Consider the following 17,179-nt stretch of genomic DNA (forward strand, 5'->3'; position numbering starts at 1 on the left):
ACAGATACTCCAATCTCCGCTGTGGAGCTTTGCAGCTCCTTCAGGGTTATCTTTGGTCTCTTTGTTGCCTCTCTGATTAATGCCCTCCTTGCCTGGTCCATGAGTTTTGGTGGGCTGCCCTCTCATGGCAGGATTGTTGTGGTGCCATATTCTTTCCATTTTTTAATAATATATTTAATGGTGCTCCGTGGGATGTTCAAAGTTTTAGATATTTTTTTATAACCCAACCCTGATCTGTACATCTCCACAACTTTGTCCCTGCCCTGTTTGGAGAGCTCCTTGGTCTTCATGGTGCCGCTTGCTTGGTGGTGCCCCTTGCTTAGTGGTGTTGTAGACTCTGGGTCTTTTCAGAACAGGTGTATATGTACTGAGATCATGTGACAGATCATGTGACACTTAGATTGCACACAGGTGGATTTAATTGAACATAATTGTATGCATTCTGAAGGTAATTGGTTGCACCAGATCTTATTTAGGGGCTTCATAGCAAAGGAGGCAAATACATACGCACTCAGCACCATTTAAAAAAAAAAATTTGAAACAAGTTATTTTTTTCATTTTACTTCACCAATTTGGACTATTTTGTGTATGTCCATTACATGAAATCCAAAATCCATTTAAATTGAAAGTTTGTAATGAAACAAAATAGGAAAAATGCTAAGGGGGTGAATATTTTTGCAAGGCACTGTAGCTACAAGCTGCTGTAGAAGAAATGTTCCCACAGTGTGAGCCACTCCTCTCAGGCCTCGTTTCATTTCAACAACCCTCACTTCACATCTACAGCGCTGACCGAAATCCTTTTGGATGTGGCTGCCTGTTGTGGAGCTGTGTGAATGGTAATGAGAAGTAGCACTGAGATGCTAGTGTGATACGGAACCTCGGGCTGTGCTGTGTCCATGTCTGAGGTGGTCCAGCTGATGCCCTAACCCTCCTCCTCACTCACAAAACAAGGGGTCGTGTGTGTGTGTGTGTGTGTGTGTGTGTGTGTGTGTGTGTGTGTGTGTGTGTGTGTGTGTGTGTGTGTGTGTGTGTGTGTGTGTGTGTGTGTGTGTGTGTGCGTGCGTGCGTGTGTATGTGAGCGTCACCTTACAGATTCTACAGGGATGAATTCAATTGTGTGTAGATTATTTTTCAGGAAGTCAGACTATAGTTCCCAGTCCTATGTGCTGGTACACGTGACTGTTCCAAAGACCTCTCTCTTTCTCTCCTCGTCCCAGACGGACGTGATGCACCAGAGTGTGTTTGATCTGATCCACACTGAGGACCAGCAGGAGTTTAGGAGGAACCTGCACTGGGCTCTCAACCCCCCGGCCGTGCCCCAGCAGGTGGAGTCACCCCCAGGTCAGTCTTACACTGCGTCTCACTGTCTATACCCACTTTTATGCCGGGCCGACGCATTTTCACAAAGCTGTCCAAGGCCACTGTGAAGCCTTTCACATTACTAGCTAGCGATGTATGTTTGATGCTCTGTTGCACAGACATTGAACTTGTGCAAGGGGCTGAGGTGAACTACTAGCAGAACAAAATACAGATAAAAAGGAGATGCCAGTTTGATGCTTTGTTTCAGTATGATACTTAGTCGATTTGAAGTCGTCGTTCAACTTTAAAGTGACACACACATTCAGTGACAGTATACACCATACTGGTTTGATCATGAAAACGAGAGAGAGAGAGAGAGAGAGAGGTGACCTTTATCAGGCACTCCATGACTATGAGGGTAAATGTTAGAACACACACAGCCGTCTGTTTTAATTAGGCAGGGTTTAGAGCTACCGTAGCGTCACCGTGGTACTTTAGAACAGGCACGGAATGGAGAGAGGGAGGGACAGACTAGAGCTACACACCCACACGCACATGCACATACACACACTCACCAAACATACCGTACTCTAGGAGCATCAGAACCGTGTTGAACAGACATATTAATAGACCACAAATGAAGTAGCCATTGACTATAGTGATTTGACTTTGTCCTTGTCCTGTTTCTATTCCTCAGATGGAAAACCAGTCCCCAGCTCGTCCCTGGTGACCTATAACCCCGACCAGCTGCCTCCAGAGAACTCCTCCTTCCTGGAAAGGAACTTCGTCTGTCGCTTCCGCTGTCTCCTCGACAACTCTTCTGGCTTCCTGGTTTGTAACCAATCATATTCCCCCTCTCTCAACCTCATACACACAGGAGTACTGGAGACTGACTCCTTTTGGGAAGATTATTCTTGCAATGATTTTCGAGCTCATGTTAGAGATTTGCCCTCCATTGAAGACAGCCATTGTTGGACTTATGGTCTGTGTATGCATGTGTATAAGGAAGAAGGCATGCATGCGAGCGTCCTTACTTCCATATGTACTGCACTCTTGCTTGCGTGCGTACATCCACAAGTGTGTGTGTGTCAGATCACACCTCAGCTTTATTAGAAGAGAGTGCCACTGTGACTGTGTCCCATGACTATACTGAGGGAGGCTGAGCCGTACAAGAAACAAAGGCCTGGGAATACCCAGACACTTCTAGTCTGGCTCCTGGCGTGGGGTGTCCCGACTCCCGCCAGAGAGCCCCAGAGGCAGGCGCTTTACAGGGCTACTGAACCCCCCTATCCCAGAGCTACCCTCCACTACTGATCCCTGAACTACAGAATCCCCTCCACCCCCCCTATGTCCCCCCTCCTATCCTCCCTCTGCAGAAATCTGAGCATTCTACTTTCCAGTGCTACCTCCCCCATTCAGACCAAAGGATGCTATTTTCTCCCAGCTAGAAAATGCAAGGCTGCTGTTCACTTCCTCCCCTACCTCCCCCCTTCTATCCCTGCCCACCTCTTTCCCCCTACCCTATCACCCTCTTTCTCCACTTCTCCGTCACCATCCCAGCACTCTGAGGCCAAAGGAGACTATTTTCTCCCAGCTACAGTAGCTAGAGAGCCATAGAGAGCCTATTAGCCTGGTCAGCAGGGGGTCGTACCACTTCAGACCACGGCGGGATCAGAAGCCACTACCCACCCTCGGTAATCCGTCTTAAAGAGCCACAGGGTCGTGGGGAAAGGGCTTTAATCTGGAGGAGAGCAACCAGAGAGGAATTTGCTTAGTCAGAGTAGCTCAAGGACTCATTCTTCTCCTCAGACAAAAGGTTTGTGCTGGATGAGAGAGCGAGAGAGAGAGAGAGAGAGAGAGACTGGGCTAGAACACAGTAACATACAAGTCAATGTATTGCTGTAGGGGCCTGCAGGATAGTCCGTGTGCAGTTAGAATAGCATACTCAGAGAGTTGTGAGAGCCTGTGTTTTCTGTTAAAGCTGGCATGCAGGGCTCGTGGTGTGGGTGTGTCAGAGCGGGACCTCCTGCCCGGTGAGCACAAGGGGGAGACTGTGGCATGACCCCCTCGCCCCCTCCGCTCCTCCTAGCCTCTCCATCTCACCAGTACAGATCAGGACCATGCAGAGTAGCGGGGTGCTGGTGGTTGGGGACGGGAGGGGAGGGGGAAGGGAAGAAGAAAGGAGAGTAAGATCGGGGTACTTCTCATCTCTGCGGAGGTCATTTGCGTGAGCGGTAAGCCCAGGGTCTGTCTCGGACTAATTTCCATAGCATTGTTTTGGTAATCCTATTGCTATTTGAGGGTAGACTCCTGACATCATTGCACCTCACCTTATGCCCAGCAGGATCAATGAACAAGTGCTAGGGGGAGATGGGAGGAGAGGGCCATAAGACCCACCACACCATCCTGGCCTCGCGTGAGAGGATACGGGCCGAGAGGAGGAGGAGGAGAAATAGGAAACAGGGAGAGCAGAGGGGAGGGGTGGACAGAGTCAGGGAGAGGTTAGTTGGAGGGAGGATGAGGCCCAACTTAAACTCATCAAGGAGAAGAAGAAAGAAATGAATTCCAATTACCGTTCTCGTAAACCTTGTGCACCATTTTTATCTCATCTTTGAATTGTTGACGTAATCACTACAGAGGACGCAGAGCGGAGGACACAGTGTCCAGTTACATTACAGTACTTTGGTGTTTTCTCCCTTCCTTGCATGTCCTCTATAATCTTCAATGACTTCCGTCTCCCCTCAAGACCCCCTCAGCCTTGTACAAAGGGTGTGTCCCAAATGACACCCTATCCCCTGTATAAGTGCACTACTTTTGCCACAGCCCTATAAACCTCTTGTCAAAATCAGTGTGCTAAATTGGGAATAGGGTGCCATTTAGGACGCGGTCCAAGTCTCATCCGGGGGTCATCGGTTCCCTCCTAAACATCATGTTCGTATTATATGAGGGTTTTATTACATACAGCATGTTGTATTGTATCTGACTCTAGTAGAAGGATAATGAACAAGTTAATTGAATCCTTTTTGCTTTTCCTCGTTTTCCTGAAGTTCTGTGAACTCTAATTACATTCGCCCTCGAGCATTCAGCTGTTATAGAAAGTAAAAGAGAGGCATGTGCATTAATGATAATGTTCTCTTTTTTTTCTCCCCGTTCTTGTTTTATAAATCAGACAATATTCAACATGACATTGTTCATTATAATAATGCCTGTCGTCTCGATCTCAAACACACAAGTCCTTGCACGGTTCTTGTTGTCGTTTGAATCCATCAGCTAGTAGGCCACGAAATCTTAGGGGGCTACCGTTTGTCTCAGGAAAAAAGCAATTTCTTCCTGTGAGAATGTCTTGCGTCGACATTCACTCATGTGCAACGTTATCTCCACAAAGATTGCACTGGAGACCGACTTTGAGCGGGAGACACAGCCCCATCAATATTCCAGTAGGAGATTCAAGCTGTCACACAAATCAAGCTCAAAGAATTCTGCTTTTGCTGGTTTGACAGTTGCATGTCCCAGTGAATTGACACACATACAGTAGTTTCATTAGTTCATCCTGGTCGTCTGTGCTGCAATCTCTCGTGACACACTGTTAGCTGACCAGCGTATGCAACATTTGTTTCTGGTTCCGTGATCATTTGTAACCTAGTAGTAGCAAGTCCAGACCTTCATTACATAAACAGAAGTTATGTTCCCCAACCAGAACCAAATCTTCCGTGCTGACTAGGTCATTTGTACTGCTGTAGTAGCGTTCTATTCAACTACAGTCCTTCATTACATAAACAGAAGGTACCAGTGTGTTACTAACCTGAAGGTCCAGTGTGTTCCTACTCACTTTGCCAAAGCACAGCCCCCACACCACTAGAGGGATATCTTCAACCACCAACTTACCATCCTGAGACAAGGCTGAGTTTAGCCCACAAAGATCTCCGCCACGGCACAACCCAGGGGGCGCCAACCCAGACAGGATGACCACAACAGTGAATCAACCCACTCAGGTGACGCACCCCCTGCAGGGACGGCATGAGAGAGCCCCAGTAAGCCAGTGACTCAGCCCCTGTAATAGGGTTAGAGGCAGAGAATCCCAGTGGAAAGAGGGGAACTGGCCAGGCAGAGACAGCTAGGGCGGTTCGTTGCTCCAGAGCCTTTCCGTCCACCTTCCCACTCCTGGGCCAGACTACACTCAATCATATGACCCACTGAAGAGATGAGTCTTCAGTAAAGACTTAAAGGTTGAGACCGAGTTTGCGTGTCTGACATGGGTAGACCGTTCCATAAAAATGGAGCTCTATAGGAGAAAGCCCTGCCTCCAGCTGTTTGCTTAGAAATTCTAGGGACAATTAGGAGGCCTGCGTCTTGTGACCGTAGCGTACGACGTGTAGGTATGTACGGCAGGACCAAATCAGAGAGATAGGTAGGAGCAAGCCCATGTAATGCTTTGTAGGTTAGCAGTAAAACCTTGAAATCAGCCCTTGCTTTGACAGGAAGCCAGTGTAGAGAGGCTAGCACTGGAGTAATATGATCAAATTTTTTGGTTCTAGACAGGATTCTAGCAGCCGTATTTAGCACTAACTGAAGTTTATTTAGTGCTTTATCCGGGTAGGCGGAAAGTAGAGCATTGCAGTAGTCTAACCTAGAAGTGACAAAAGCATGGATTCATTTTTCTGCATCATTTTTGGACAGAAAGTTTCTGATTTTTGCAATATTACGTAGATGGGAAAAAAGCTGTCCTCGAAATAGTCTTGATATGTTCTTCAAAAGAGAGATCAGGATCCAGAGTAACGCCGAGGTCCTTCACAGTTTTATTTGAGACGACTGTACAACCATTAAGATTAATTGTCAGATTCAACAGAAGATCTCTTTGTTTCTTGGGACCTAGAACAAGCATCTCTGTTTTGTCATCTCTGTTTTGAGTTTAATAGTAGAAAGTTTGCAGCCATCCACTTCCTTATGTCTGAAACACATGCTTCTAGCGAGGGCAATTTTGGGGCTTCACCATGTTTCATTGAAATGTACAGCTGTGTGTCATCCGCATAGCAGTGAAAGTTAACATTATGTTTTCGAATAACATCCCCAAGAGGTAAAATGTATAGTGAAAACAATAGTGGTCCTAAAACAGAACCTTGAGGAACACCGAAATTTACAGTTGATTTGTCAGAGGACAAACCATTCACAGAGACAAACTGATATCTTTCCGACAGATAAGATCTAAACCAGGCCAGAACATGTCCGTGTAGACCAATTTGGGTTTCCAATCTCTACAAAAGAATGTGGTGATCGATGGTATCAAAAGCAACACTAAGGTCTAGGAGCACGAGGACAGATGCAGAGCCTCGGTCCGATGCCATTAAAATGTCATTTACCACCTTCACAAGTGCCGTCTCAGTGCTATGATGGGGTCTAAAACCAGACTGAAGCATTTCGTATACATTGTTTGTCTTCGGGAAGGCAGTGAGTTGCTGCGCAACAGCCTTTTCTAAAAATTTTGAGAGGAATGGAAGATTCGATATAGGCCGATAGTTTTTTATATTTTCTGGGTCAAGGTTTGGCTTTTTCAAGAGAGGCTTTATTACTGCCACTTTTAGTGAGTTTGGTACACATCCAGTGGATAGAGAGCCGTTTATTATGTTCAACATAGGAGGGCCAAGCACAGGAAGCAGCTCTTTCAGTAGTTTAGTTGGAATAGGGTCCAGTATGCAGCTTGACGGTTTAGAGGCCATGATTATTTTCATCATTGTGTCAAGAGATATAGTACTAAAACACTTGAGCGTCTCTCTTGATCCTAGGTCCTGGCAGAGTTGTGCAGACTCAGGACAACTGAGGTTTGGAGGAATACGCAGGTTTAAAGAGGAGTCCGTAATTTGCTTTCTAATAATCATAATCTTTTCCTCAAAGAAGTTCATGAATTTATCACTGCTAAAGTGAAAGTCATCCTCTCTTGGGGAATGCTGCTTTTTAGTTAGCTTTGCGACAGTGTCAAATAGGAATTTCGGATTGTTCTTATTTTCCTCAATTAAGTTAGAAAAATAGGATGATCGAGCAGCAGTAAGGGCTCTTCGGTACTGCACGGTACCGTCTTTCCAAGCTAGTCGGAAGACTTCCAGTTTGGTGTGGCGCCATTTCCGTTCCAATTTTCTGGAAGCCTGCTTCAGAGCTCGGGTATTTTCTGTGTACCAGGGAGCTAGTTTCTTATGAGAAATGTTTTTAGTTTTTAGGGGTGCAACTGCATCTCGTGTATTGCGCAAGGTTAAATCGAGATCCTCAGTTAGGTGGTTAACTGATTTTTGTCCTCTGGCGTCCTTGGGTAGGCAGAGGGAGTCTGGAAGGGCATCAAGGAATCTTTGTGTTGTCTGTGAATTTATAGCACGACTTTTGATGGTCCTTGGTTGGGGTCTGAGCAGATTATTTGTTGCAATTGCAAAAGTAATAAAATGGTGGTCCGATAGTCCAGGATTATGAGGAAAAACATTAAGATCAACAACATTTATTCCATGGGACAAAACTAGGTCCAGCGTATGACTGTGACAGTGAGTGGGTCCAGAGACATGTTGGACAAAACCCACTGAGTCGATGATGGCTCCGAAAGCCTTTTGGAGTGGGTCTGTGGACTTTTCCATGTGAATATTAAAGTCACCAAAGATTAGAATATTATCTGCTATGACTACAAGGTCCGATAGCAATTCAGGGAACTCAGTGAGAAACGCTGTATATGGCCCAGGAGGCCTGTAAACAGTAGCTATTAAAAGTGATTGAGTCGGCTGCATAGATTTCATGACTAGAAGCTCAAAAGACGAAAACGTCTTTTTTTTTTTTGTAAATTGAAATTTGCTATCGTAAATGTTAGCAACACCTCCACCTATGCGGGATGCACGGGGGATATGGTGTAGCCAGGAGGTGAGGCCTCATTTAAAACAGTAAATTCATCAGGCTTAAGCCATGTTTCAGTCAGGCCAATCACATCAAGATTATGATCAGTGATTAGTTCATTGACTATAATTGCCTTTGAAGTAAGGGATCTAACATTAAGTAGCCCTATTTTGAGATGTGAGGTATCATGATCTCTTTCAGTAATGACAGGAATGGAGGTGGTCTTTATCCTAGTGAGATTGCTAAGGCGAACACCGCCATGTTTAGTTTTGCCCAACCTAGGTCGAGGCACAGACACGGTCTCAATGGTGATAGTTGAGCTGACTACACTGACTGTGCTAGTGGCAGACTCCACTATGCTGGCAGGCTGGCTAACAGCCTGCTGCCTGGCCTGCACCCTATTTCATTGTGGAGCTAGAGGAGTTAGAGCCCTGTCTATGTTGGTAGATAAGATGAGAGCACCCCTCCAGCTAGGATGGAGTCCGTCACTCCTCAGCAGGTCAGGCTTGGTCCTGTTTGTGGGCGAGTCCCAGAAAGAGGGCCAGTTATTTACAAATTCTATCTTTTGGGAGGGGCAGAAAACAGTTTTCAACCAGCGATTGAGTTGTGAGACTCTGCTGTAGAGCTCATCACTCCCCCTAACTGGGAGGGGGCCAGAGACAATTACTCGATGCCGACACATCTTTCTAGCTGATATGCACGCAGAAGCTATGATGCGCTTGGTGATCTCTGACTGTTTCATTCATTCCTAACCTGAAGGTCCAGTGTGTTCCTAACCTGAAGGTCCAGTGTGTTCCTAACCTGAAGGTCCAGTGTGTTCCTAACCTGAAGGTCCAGTGTGTTCCTAACCTGAAGGTCCAGTGTGTTCCTAACCTGAAGGTACCAGTGTGTTCCTAACCTGAAGGTACCAGTGTGTTCCTAACCTGAAGGTACCAGTGTGTTCCTAACCTGAAGGTACCAGTGTGTTCCTAACCTGAAGGTACCAGTGTGTTCCTAACCTGAAGGTACCAGTGTGTTCCTAACCTGAAGGTACCAGTGTGTTCCTAACCTGAAGGTACCAGTGTGTTCCTAACCTGAAGGTACCAGTGTGTTCCTAACCTGAAGGTACCAGTGTGTTCCTAACCTGAAGGTACCAGTGTGTTCCTAACCTGAAGGTACCAGTGTGTTCCTAACCTGAAGGTACCAGTGTGTTCCTAACCTGAAGGTACCAGTGTGTTCCTAACCTGAAGGTACCAGTATGTTCCTAACCTGCAGCTTAAGCAGAAATCCACAGGGCAGGCGGGAATTTCTAAATAGCATCCCAGTGCACCTAGTGCACCTCAACTCCTAGTAATTACTCAAAGCCAATTAGCTCTACGTCCTGACGTTTTAACAGGGACAGAAGAAGAAGTTCCCTTTCATTAGCTCCATGACACTCATCACTGTCAGTGGAGGGACTGGTGTGTTACCGTGGAAACAGGCCGCGGAGAAGGAACAGGACATAACATAGCTCTCTAAGTATCTTCTCCGATGCTTCCTGTCCTGTCCTGTCATGTCACACAAAGAGCTCAGAGCGAGCCTGACACTGACATGTCACATGTCGGTTACTTACTATGAATATAAATAAGTCTTTCTGCCCCCAGCGAACCGTGAGACCTGCGTGCACTGCTGTTCTGAATTGTTTGTTATCAAGGTGTACCACGCATCTACGTGATGGAGATAGATGGATGGTTCTACTGTAGTGTAGTGTGTGGATGTGCGTGTGTGTTTCATTGTAAATTAGTGTAGTTCTACACTGTCCCTCTGGGGCTCTTGCAGGCAGGGGAGGAGGAGCGTCTGAAAGTTTTATCAGTCCAAAAGTCCACATTCAAAGGCTACCCTGGCTTTTCTAATTAGCAATTTGATGAGCAGGGTCACGGCCTGCTGGCTTATGGCTGGGGATGACAGGGGATCCTGTATGTTTACAGGGTGATCAAAGGGCAGCCAGCCAGCCAGCCTAGCGCGGGACAGAGAGACAGGCTCAAAGACAGGCTCAGCCATTAAGACTGGGCTCTCTCTCTCTCTCTCTCTCTCTCTCTCTCTCTCTCTCTCTCTCTCTCTCTCTCTCTCTCTCTCTCTCTCTCTCTCTCTCTCTCTCTCTCTCTCTCTCTCTCTCTTTCTCTGTCTTTGTGTGTCTCTCTCTCTCTCTCTCTCTGTCTTTGTGTGTCTGTCTTTGTGTGTCTCTCTCTCTCTCTCTCTGTCTTTGTGTGTCTCTCTCTCTCTCTCTGTCTTTGTGTGTCTCTCTCTCTCTCTCTCTCTCTCTCTCTCTCTGTCTTTGTGTGTCTCTCTCTGTCTTTGTGTGTCTCTCTCTCTCTCTCTCTCTCTCTCTCTCTCTCTTTGTGTGTGTGTCTCTCTCTCTTCTTTCTAGAGGTGACTGTTGTAAATAATGCTGATTGCGTGCGACGGGGAGAAACGAAACAGGCACTGTTTCAGGCACAGACACTGAGGAACAGGCACTGAGGAACAGGCACTGTTTCAGGCACAGACACTGAGGAACAGGCACTGTTTCAGGCACAGACACTGAGAAACAGGCACTGTTTCAGGCACAGACACTGAGAAACAGGCACTGTTTCAGACACTGAGGAACAGGCACTGTTTCAGGCACAGACACTGAGAAACAGGCACTGTTTCAGGCACAGACACTGAGAAACAGGCACTGTTTCAGGCACAGACACTGAGAAACAGGCACTGTTTCAGGCACAGACACTGAGAAACAGGCACTGTTTCAGGCACAGACACTGAGAAACAGGCACTGTTTCAGGCACAGACACTGAGAAACAGGCACTGTTTCAGGCACAGACACTGAGAAACAGGCACTGTTTCAGGCACAGACACTGAGAAACAGGCACTGTTTCAGGCACAGACACTGAGAAACAGGCACTGAGGAACAGGCACTGTTTCAGGCACAGACACTGAGAAACAGGCACTGTTTCAGGCACAGACACTGAGAAACAGGCACTGTTTCAGGCACAGACACTGAGAAACAGGCACTGTTTCAGGCACAGACACTGAGAAACAGGCACTGTTTCAGGCACAGACACTGAGAAACAGGCACTGTTTCAGGCACAGACACTGAGGAACAGGCACTGTTTCAGGCACAGACACTGAGAAACAGGCACTGTTTCAGGCACAGACACTGAGAAACAGGCACTGTTTCAGGCACAGACACTGAGAAACAGGCACTGTTTCAGGCACAGACACTGAGGAACTGAGGAACAGGCACTGTTTCAGGCACAGACACTGAGAAACAGGCACTGTTTCAGGCACAGATGAGAAACAGGCACTGTTTCAGGCACAGACACTGAGAAACAGGCACTGTTTCAGGCACAGACACTGAGAAACAGGCACTGTTTCCCACTGAGAAACAGGCACTGTTTCAGGCACAGACACTGAGAAACAGGCACTGTTTCAGGCACAGACACTGAGAAACAGGCACTGTTTCAGGCACTGAGGAACAGGCACTGAGGAACAGGCACTGTTTCAGGCACAGACACTGAGAAACAGGCACTGTTTCAGGCACAGACACCACTGAGAAACAGGCACTGTTTCAGGCACAGACACTGAGGAACAGGCAGAAACAGGCACTGTTTCAGGCACAGACACTGAGAAACAGGCACTGTTTCAGGCACAGACACTGAGAAACAGGCACTGTTTCAGGCACAGACACTGAGAAACAGGCACTGTTTCAGGCACAGACACTGAGAAACAGGCACTGTTTCAGGCACAGACACTGAGAAACAGGCACTGTTTCAGGCACAGACACTGAGAAACAGGCACTGTTTCAGGCACAGACACTGAGAAACAGGCACTGTTTCAGGCACAGACACTGAGAAACAGGCACTGTTTCAGGCACAGACACTGAGAACAGGCACTGTGGAACAGGCACTGTTTCAGGCACAGACACTGAGAAACAGGCACTGTTTCAGGCACAGACACTGAGAAACAGGCACTGTTTCAGGCACAGACACTGAGAAACAGGCACTGTTTCAGGCACAGACACTGAGAAACAGAGACTGAGAAACAGGCACTGTTTCAGGCACAGACACTGAGAAACAGGCACTGTTTCAGGCACAGACACTGAGAAACAGGCACTGTTTCAGGCACAGACACTGAGGAACAGGCACTGTTTCAGGCACAGACACTGAGAAACAGGCACTGTTTCAGGCACAGACACTGAGAAACAGGCACTGTTTCAGGCACAGACACTGAGAAACAGGCACTGTTTCAGGCACAGACACTGAGAAACAGGCACTGTTTCAGGCACAGACACTGAGAAACAGGCACTGTTTCAGGCACAGACACTGAGAAACAGGCACTGTTTCAGGCACAGACACTGAGAAACAGGCACTGTTTCAGGCACAGACACTGAGAAACAGGCACTGTTTCAGGCACAGACACTGAGAAACAGGCACTGTTTCAGGCACAGACACTGAGAAACAGGCACTGTTTCAGGCACAGACACTGAGAAACAGGCACTGTTTCAGGCACAGACACTGAGAAACAGGCAGCACTGTTTCAGGCACAGACACTGAGAAACAGGCACTGTTTCAGGCACAGACACTGAGAAACAGGCACTGTTTCAACAGACACTGAGGAAACAGGCACTGTTTCAGGCACAGACACTGAGAAACAGGCACTGTTTCAGGCACAGACACTGAGAAACAGGCACTGTTTCAGGCACAGACACTGAGAAACAGGCACTGTTTCAGGCACAGACACTGAGAAACAGGCACTGTTTCAGGCACAGACACTGAGAAACAGGCACTGTTTCAGACACTGAGAAACAGGCACTGTTTCAGGCACAGACACTGAGAAACAGGCACTGTTTCAGGCACAGACACTGAGAAACAGGCACTGTTTCAGGCACAGACACTGAGAAACAGGCACTGTTTCAGGCACACTGAGACACTGAGAAACAGGCACTGTTTCAGGCACAGACACTGAGAAACAGGCACTGTTTCAGGCACACTGAGAAACAGGCACTGAGAAACAGGCACTGTTTCAGGCACAGACACTGAGAAACAGGCACTGTTTCAGGCACAGACACTGAGAAACAGGCACTGTTTCAGGCACAGACACTGAGAAACAGGCACTGTTTCAGGGACACTGAGAAACAGGCACTGTTTCAGGCACAGACACTGAGAAACAGGCACTGTTTCAGGCACAGACACTGAGAAACAGGCACTGTTTCAGGCACAGACACTGAGGAACAGGCACTGTTTCAGGCACAGACACTGAGAAACAGGCACTGTTTCAGGCACAGACACTGAGAAACAGGCACTGTTTCAGGCACAGACACTGAGGAACAGGCACTGTTTCAGGCACAGACACTGAGAAACAAGCACTGTTTCAGGCACAGACACTGAGAAACAGGCACTGTTTCAGGCACAGACACTGAGAAACAGGCACTGAGGAACAGGCACTGTTTCAGGCACAGACACTGAGAAACAGGCACTGAGGAACAGGCACTGTTTCAGGCACAGACACTGAGAAACAGGCACTGTTTCAGGCACAGACACTGAGAAACAGGCACTGTTTCAGGCACAGACACTGAGAAACAGGCACTGTTTCAGGCACAGACACTGAGGAACAGGCACTGTTTCAGGCACAGACACTGAGAAACAGGCACTGAGAAGTGAGCACACGTGATATCATCTTCATTGTCACAAAGGCAGCAGAGGAATATGTTATGCATTTGAACGGGAGAGCGAGGAGAGAGTCCTAGTCTCTCTCTAGTCTAGACTGCTGTGGTTGGCTACGGAAGATTGTTTGAAGCATTCACTCTCTCCTGACACTCCTCAGCTCTCTTTACAGCATAAAAATGAATAACACCCCACTGTAGTATACAAACAGATAGAAATAGCAAGCCTGACTGACCCAGAGCTCGATTACATTTTTAAACGGTTCAGTTTTACAGGGTTATTTTGCTCATTCAACCTCTCACTGGAGGTGGAACGACTGTGAACCAAATGCTATTCCTCTAACGTGAGTCTGTTATTGTCAAATCGTGCAATCATTCAAACCTACTAATTTTCTATTTTATTATTTGGCATACTTTTATCCATCGATGAAGAGGACATGCTTAGTATTTGCCATGTGTATCCTGGGTTGAAGTTATAATAGTAATTTCTGTCTATATATCTCTCTGACTTCCCAAACTGTAAAAAAAAAAAATACAGATTGCGGTACATGTATGTATGTGTTTAAAATTGAAATGTTTCTGTTTGCGATCTAAATCCTGTAAACTACATGACTATGATGCAATAAAGGGAAGATGGCACATCAGAGTTGCATTTGACGCTACATCACTTATGACATCACAAACGAGTCAGTTCCGGGGGAATTTAAACACGTGACAGCTGTTCATTCACCTGTCATTTACATTACATTACATTACATTTAAGTCATTTAGCAGACGCTCTTATCCAGAGCGACTTACAAATTGGTGCATTCACCTTATGACATCCAGTGGAACAGCCACTTTACAATAGTGCATCTAAATCTTTTAAGGGGGGTGAGAAAGATTACTTTATCCTATCCTAGGTATTCCTTAAAGAGGTGGGGTTTCAGGTGTCTCCGGAAGGTGGTGATTGACTCCGCTGTCCTGGCGTCGTGAGGGAGTTTGTTCCACCATTGGGGAGCCAGAGCAGCGAACAGTTTTGACTGGGCTGAGCGGGAACTGTACTTCCTCAGTGGTAGGGAGGCGAGCAGGCCAGAGGTGGATGAACGCAGTGCCCTTGTTTGGGTGTAGGGCCTGATCAGAGCCTGGAGGTACTGAGGTGCCGTTCCCCTCACAGCTCCGTAGGCAAGCACCATGGTCTTGTAGCGGATGCGAGCTTCAACTGGAAGCCAGTGGAGAGAGCGGAGGAGCGGGGTGACGTGAGAGAACTTGGGAAGGTTGAACACCAGACGGGCTGCGGCGTTCTGGATGAGTTGTAGGGTTTAATGGCACAGGCAGGGAGCCCAGCCAACAGCGAGTTGCAGTAATCCAGACGGGAGATGACAAGTGCCTGGATTAGGACTGTGTGAGGCAGGGTCGTACTCTGCGGATGTTGTAGAGCATGAACCTACAGGAACGGGCTACCGCCTTGATGTTAGTTGAGAACGACAGGGTGTTGTCCAGGATCACGCCAAGGTTCTTAGCGCTCTGGGAGGAGGACACAATGGAGTTGTTTGATGGCGAGATCATGGAGCGGGCAGTCCTTCCCCGGGAGGAAGAGCAGCTCTGTCTTGCCGAGGTTCAGCTTGAGGTGGTGATCCGTCATCCACACTGATATGTCTGCCAGACATGCAGAGATGCGATTCACCACCTGGTCATCAGAAGGAGGAAAGGAGAAGATTAATTGTGTGTCGTCTGCATAGCAATGATAGGAGAGACCATGTGAATCTGTCAATCTGTGCTCTTGAGCTAGCTTCGATAACGTGTGAATTAGGTCCAAAATCTCCTAAATGAATTCTTTGTATGTTGATGACCTCCACCAAAACGTACCCTGAGGAAGAGTGGGGTGGGAAACATCTTCATCAGGAACCTGGATAAGAAGTCTATAACAAACAAAAACCTGTACGAGACCTTCTCAGCATTTGGAGACATCTACTCTAGCAAGGTAGTTTGTGACGAGAATGGCCATTCCAAGGGTTATGGTTATATTGAATACAAGACACAAGAGGCTGCTGATAGAGTCATCGAGAAATTAAATGGCATGTTAATGGGATAACGAAAAAGTGTTTAGCGAGCGCTTTAAGTCACGCAAAGAGCGAGAGGAGGTGCTTGAAGCCAAGGCCAGAGAGTTCAACAACGTGTTTGTCAAGAATCTTGGCAGAGACACGAACGATGAGAAACTGATGGAGCTTTTTGGAAAATATGGACCAACCGTTAGTGTCAAGGTTATGAAAGACGATAAGGGGAAGTCGTGTGGGTTCGGTTTTGTTTGCTTCGAGGGGCATGAGGATGCACAGAGAGCCGTGAACGAGATGAGCAGGAAGGAGCTAAACGGGAGGCTGATATATGTAGGCCGTGCCCAGAAGAAAGCAGAGCGCCAGACGTTGCTGAAACTCAAGTTTGGGCAGAAGAAGCCTGACCCCAAGGCCAAATACAGAGGTGTAAATCTCTTTGTAAAGAACATGGATGATGCCTTTAATGATCACCGTTTAAGGAAGGTGTTTTCTGCATTCGGAAAACAATCATCAGCGCCAAGGTGATGACGGAGAGCGGCCGGAGGCAAAGGCTTTTGTTTACCTCTCCTCCCCCGAGGAGGCCACCAAGGCTGTGCCTTAAATAAATAATTAAAGCACAGTACCATAAAGTGTACCAGCAATCAATATGCTCATCATTCATCTGAGTGTGAGCTCTATTGTTGTCTGAGCAGTTTGATTGTTGATGTCTGGGAAATCCTATATGTGGAACATACAGCCAGCTTCTCATTTATGAACAAACATGACTGAAGCAAGTTTTGTTGTGCTCGTGAATCTCTACACCAGACCTGGGTTCAATTAGTATCCAGTTTCTTTCAAATACTTTCATCTTTTCGATGTCCTCTGTCTGTGGTGTCAGATGTGCAGGGTTTATACTTTGCACTTTTGAAACTATTCCATTGGTACCAGACAAACTTGAGAGGTTGAGAGCTTCAAGTGCACAAACACGAGTAATATTTAAATACTACTATTTTATTTTAGTAATATAATAGTATACTTTTAGTATTTACTAATAGTATTTTCTACTCCTATTATAAGGTAACCTGCCTAAATGGCCACTGACCGGTAGCACTCACGTCTGCAGCCATGAAATGCTTTGAAAGGCTGGTCATGGCTCACATCAACACCATTATCCCAGAAATCCTAGATTCACTCCAATTTGCATACTGCCTCAACAGATCCACCTGGACAAAAGGAACACCTATGTGAAAATGCTATTCAGTGAATACTGCCCATGTTCAACAACATAGTGCCCTCAAAGCTAATAACTAAGCTAAGGACCCTGGGACTAAACACCTCCCTCTGCAAC

General features: G+C 46.9%; 1 protein-coding gene and 1 pseudogene across 3 annotated transcripts in view; both read left to right on the top strand.

The window, feature by feature from the left end:
* Positions 1-17,179, top strand: part of LOC118370171 (aryl hydrocarbon receptor) — a 105,357-nt gene that overhangs the window by 68,907 nt on the left and 19,271 nt on the right. For 2 of the 3 annotated variants that reach the window (XM_035755024.2, XM_035755025.2), the window contains 2 exons: positions 1,218-1,341; positions 1,997-2,130. In XM_035755024.2, the coding sequence (XP_035610917.1) occupies positions 1,218-1,341; positions 1,997-2,130 (258 nt within the window). Of the gene's footprint in view, positions 1-710; positions 837-1,217; positions 1,342-1,996; positions 2,131-17,179 lie in introns of those variants that run through there. The other variant, XM_035755026.2, reaches the window with a different exon arrangement.
* Positions 2,219-16,453, top strand: LOC118370310 (polyadenylate-binding protein 1-like; annotated as a pseudogene).

Source organism: Oncorhynchus keta, chromosome 37 (genome assembly GCF_023373465.1).
Source record: "Oncorhynchus keta strain PuntledgeMale-10-30-2019 chromosome 37, Oket_V2, whole genome shotgun sequence".
In the NCBI taxonomy this organism is placed as follows: Eukaryota; Metazoa; Chordata; class Actinopteri; order Salmoniformes; family Salmonidae; genus Oncorhynchus; species Oncorhynchus keta.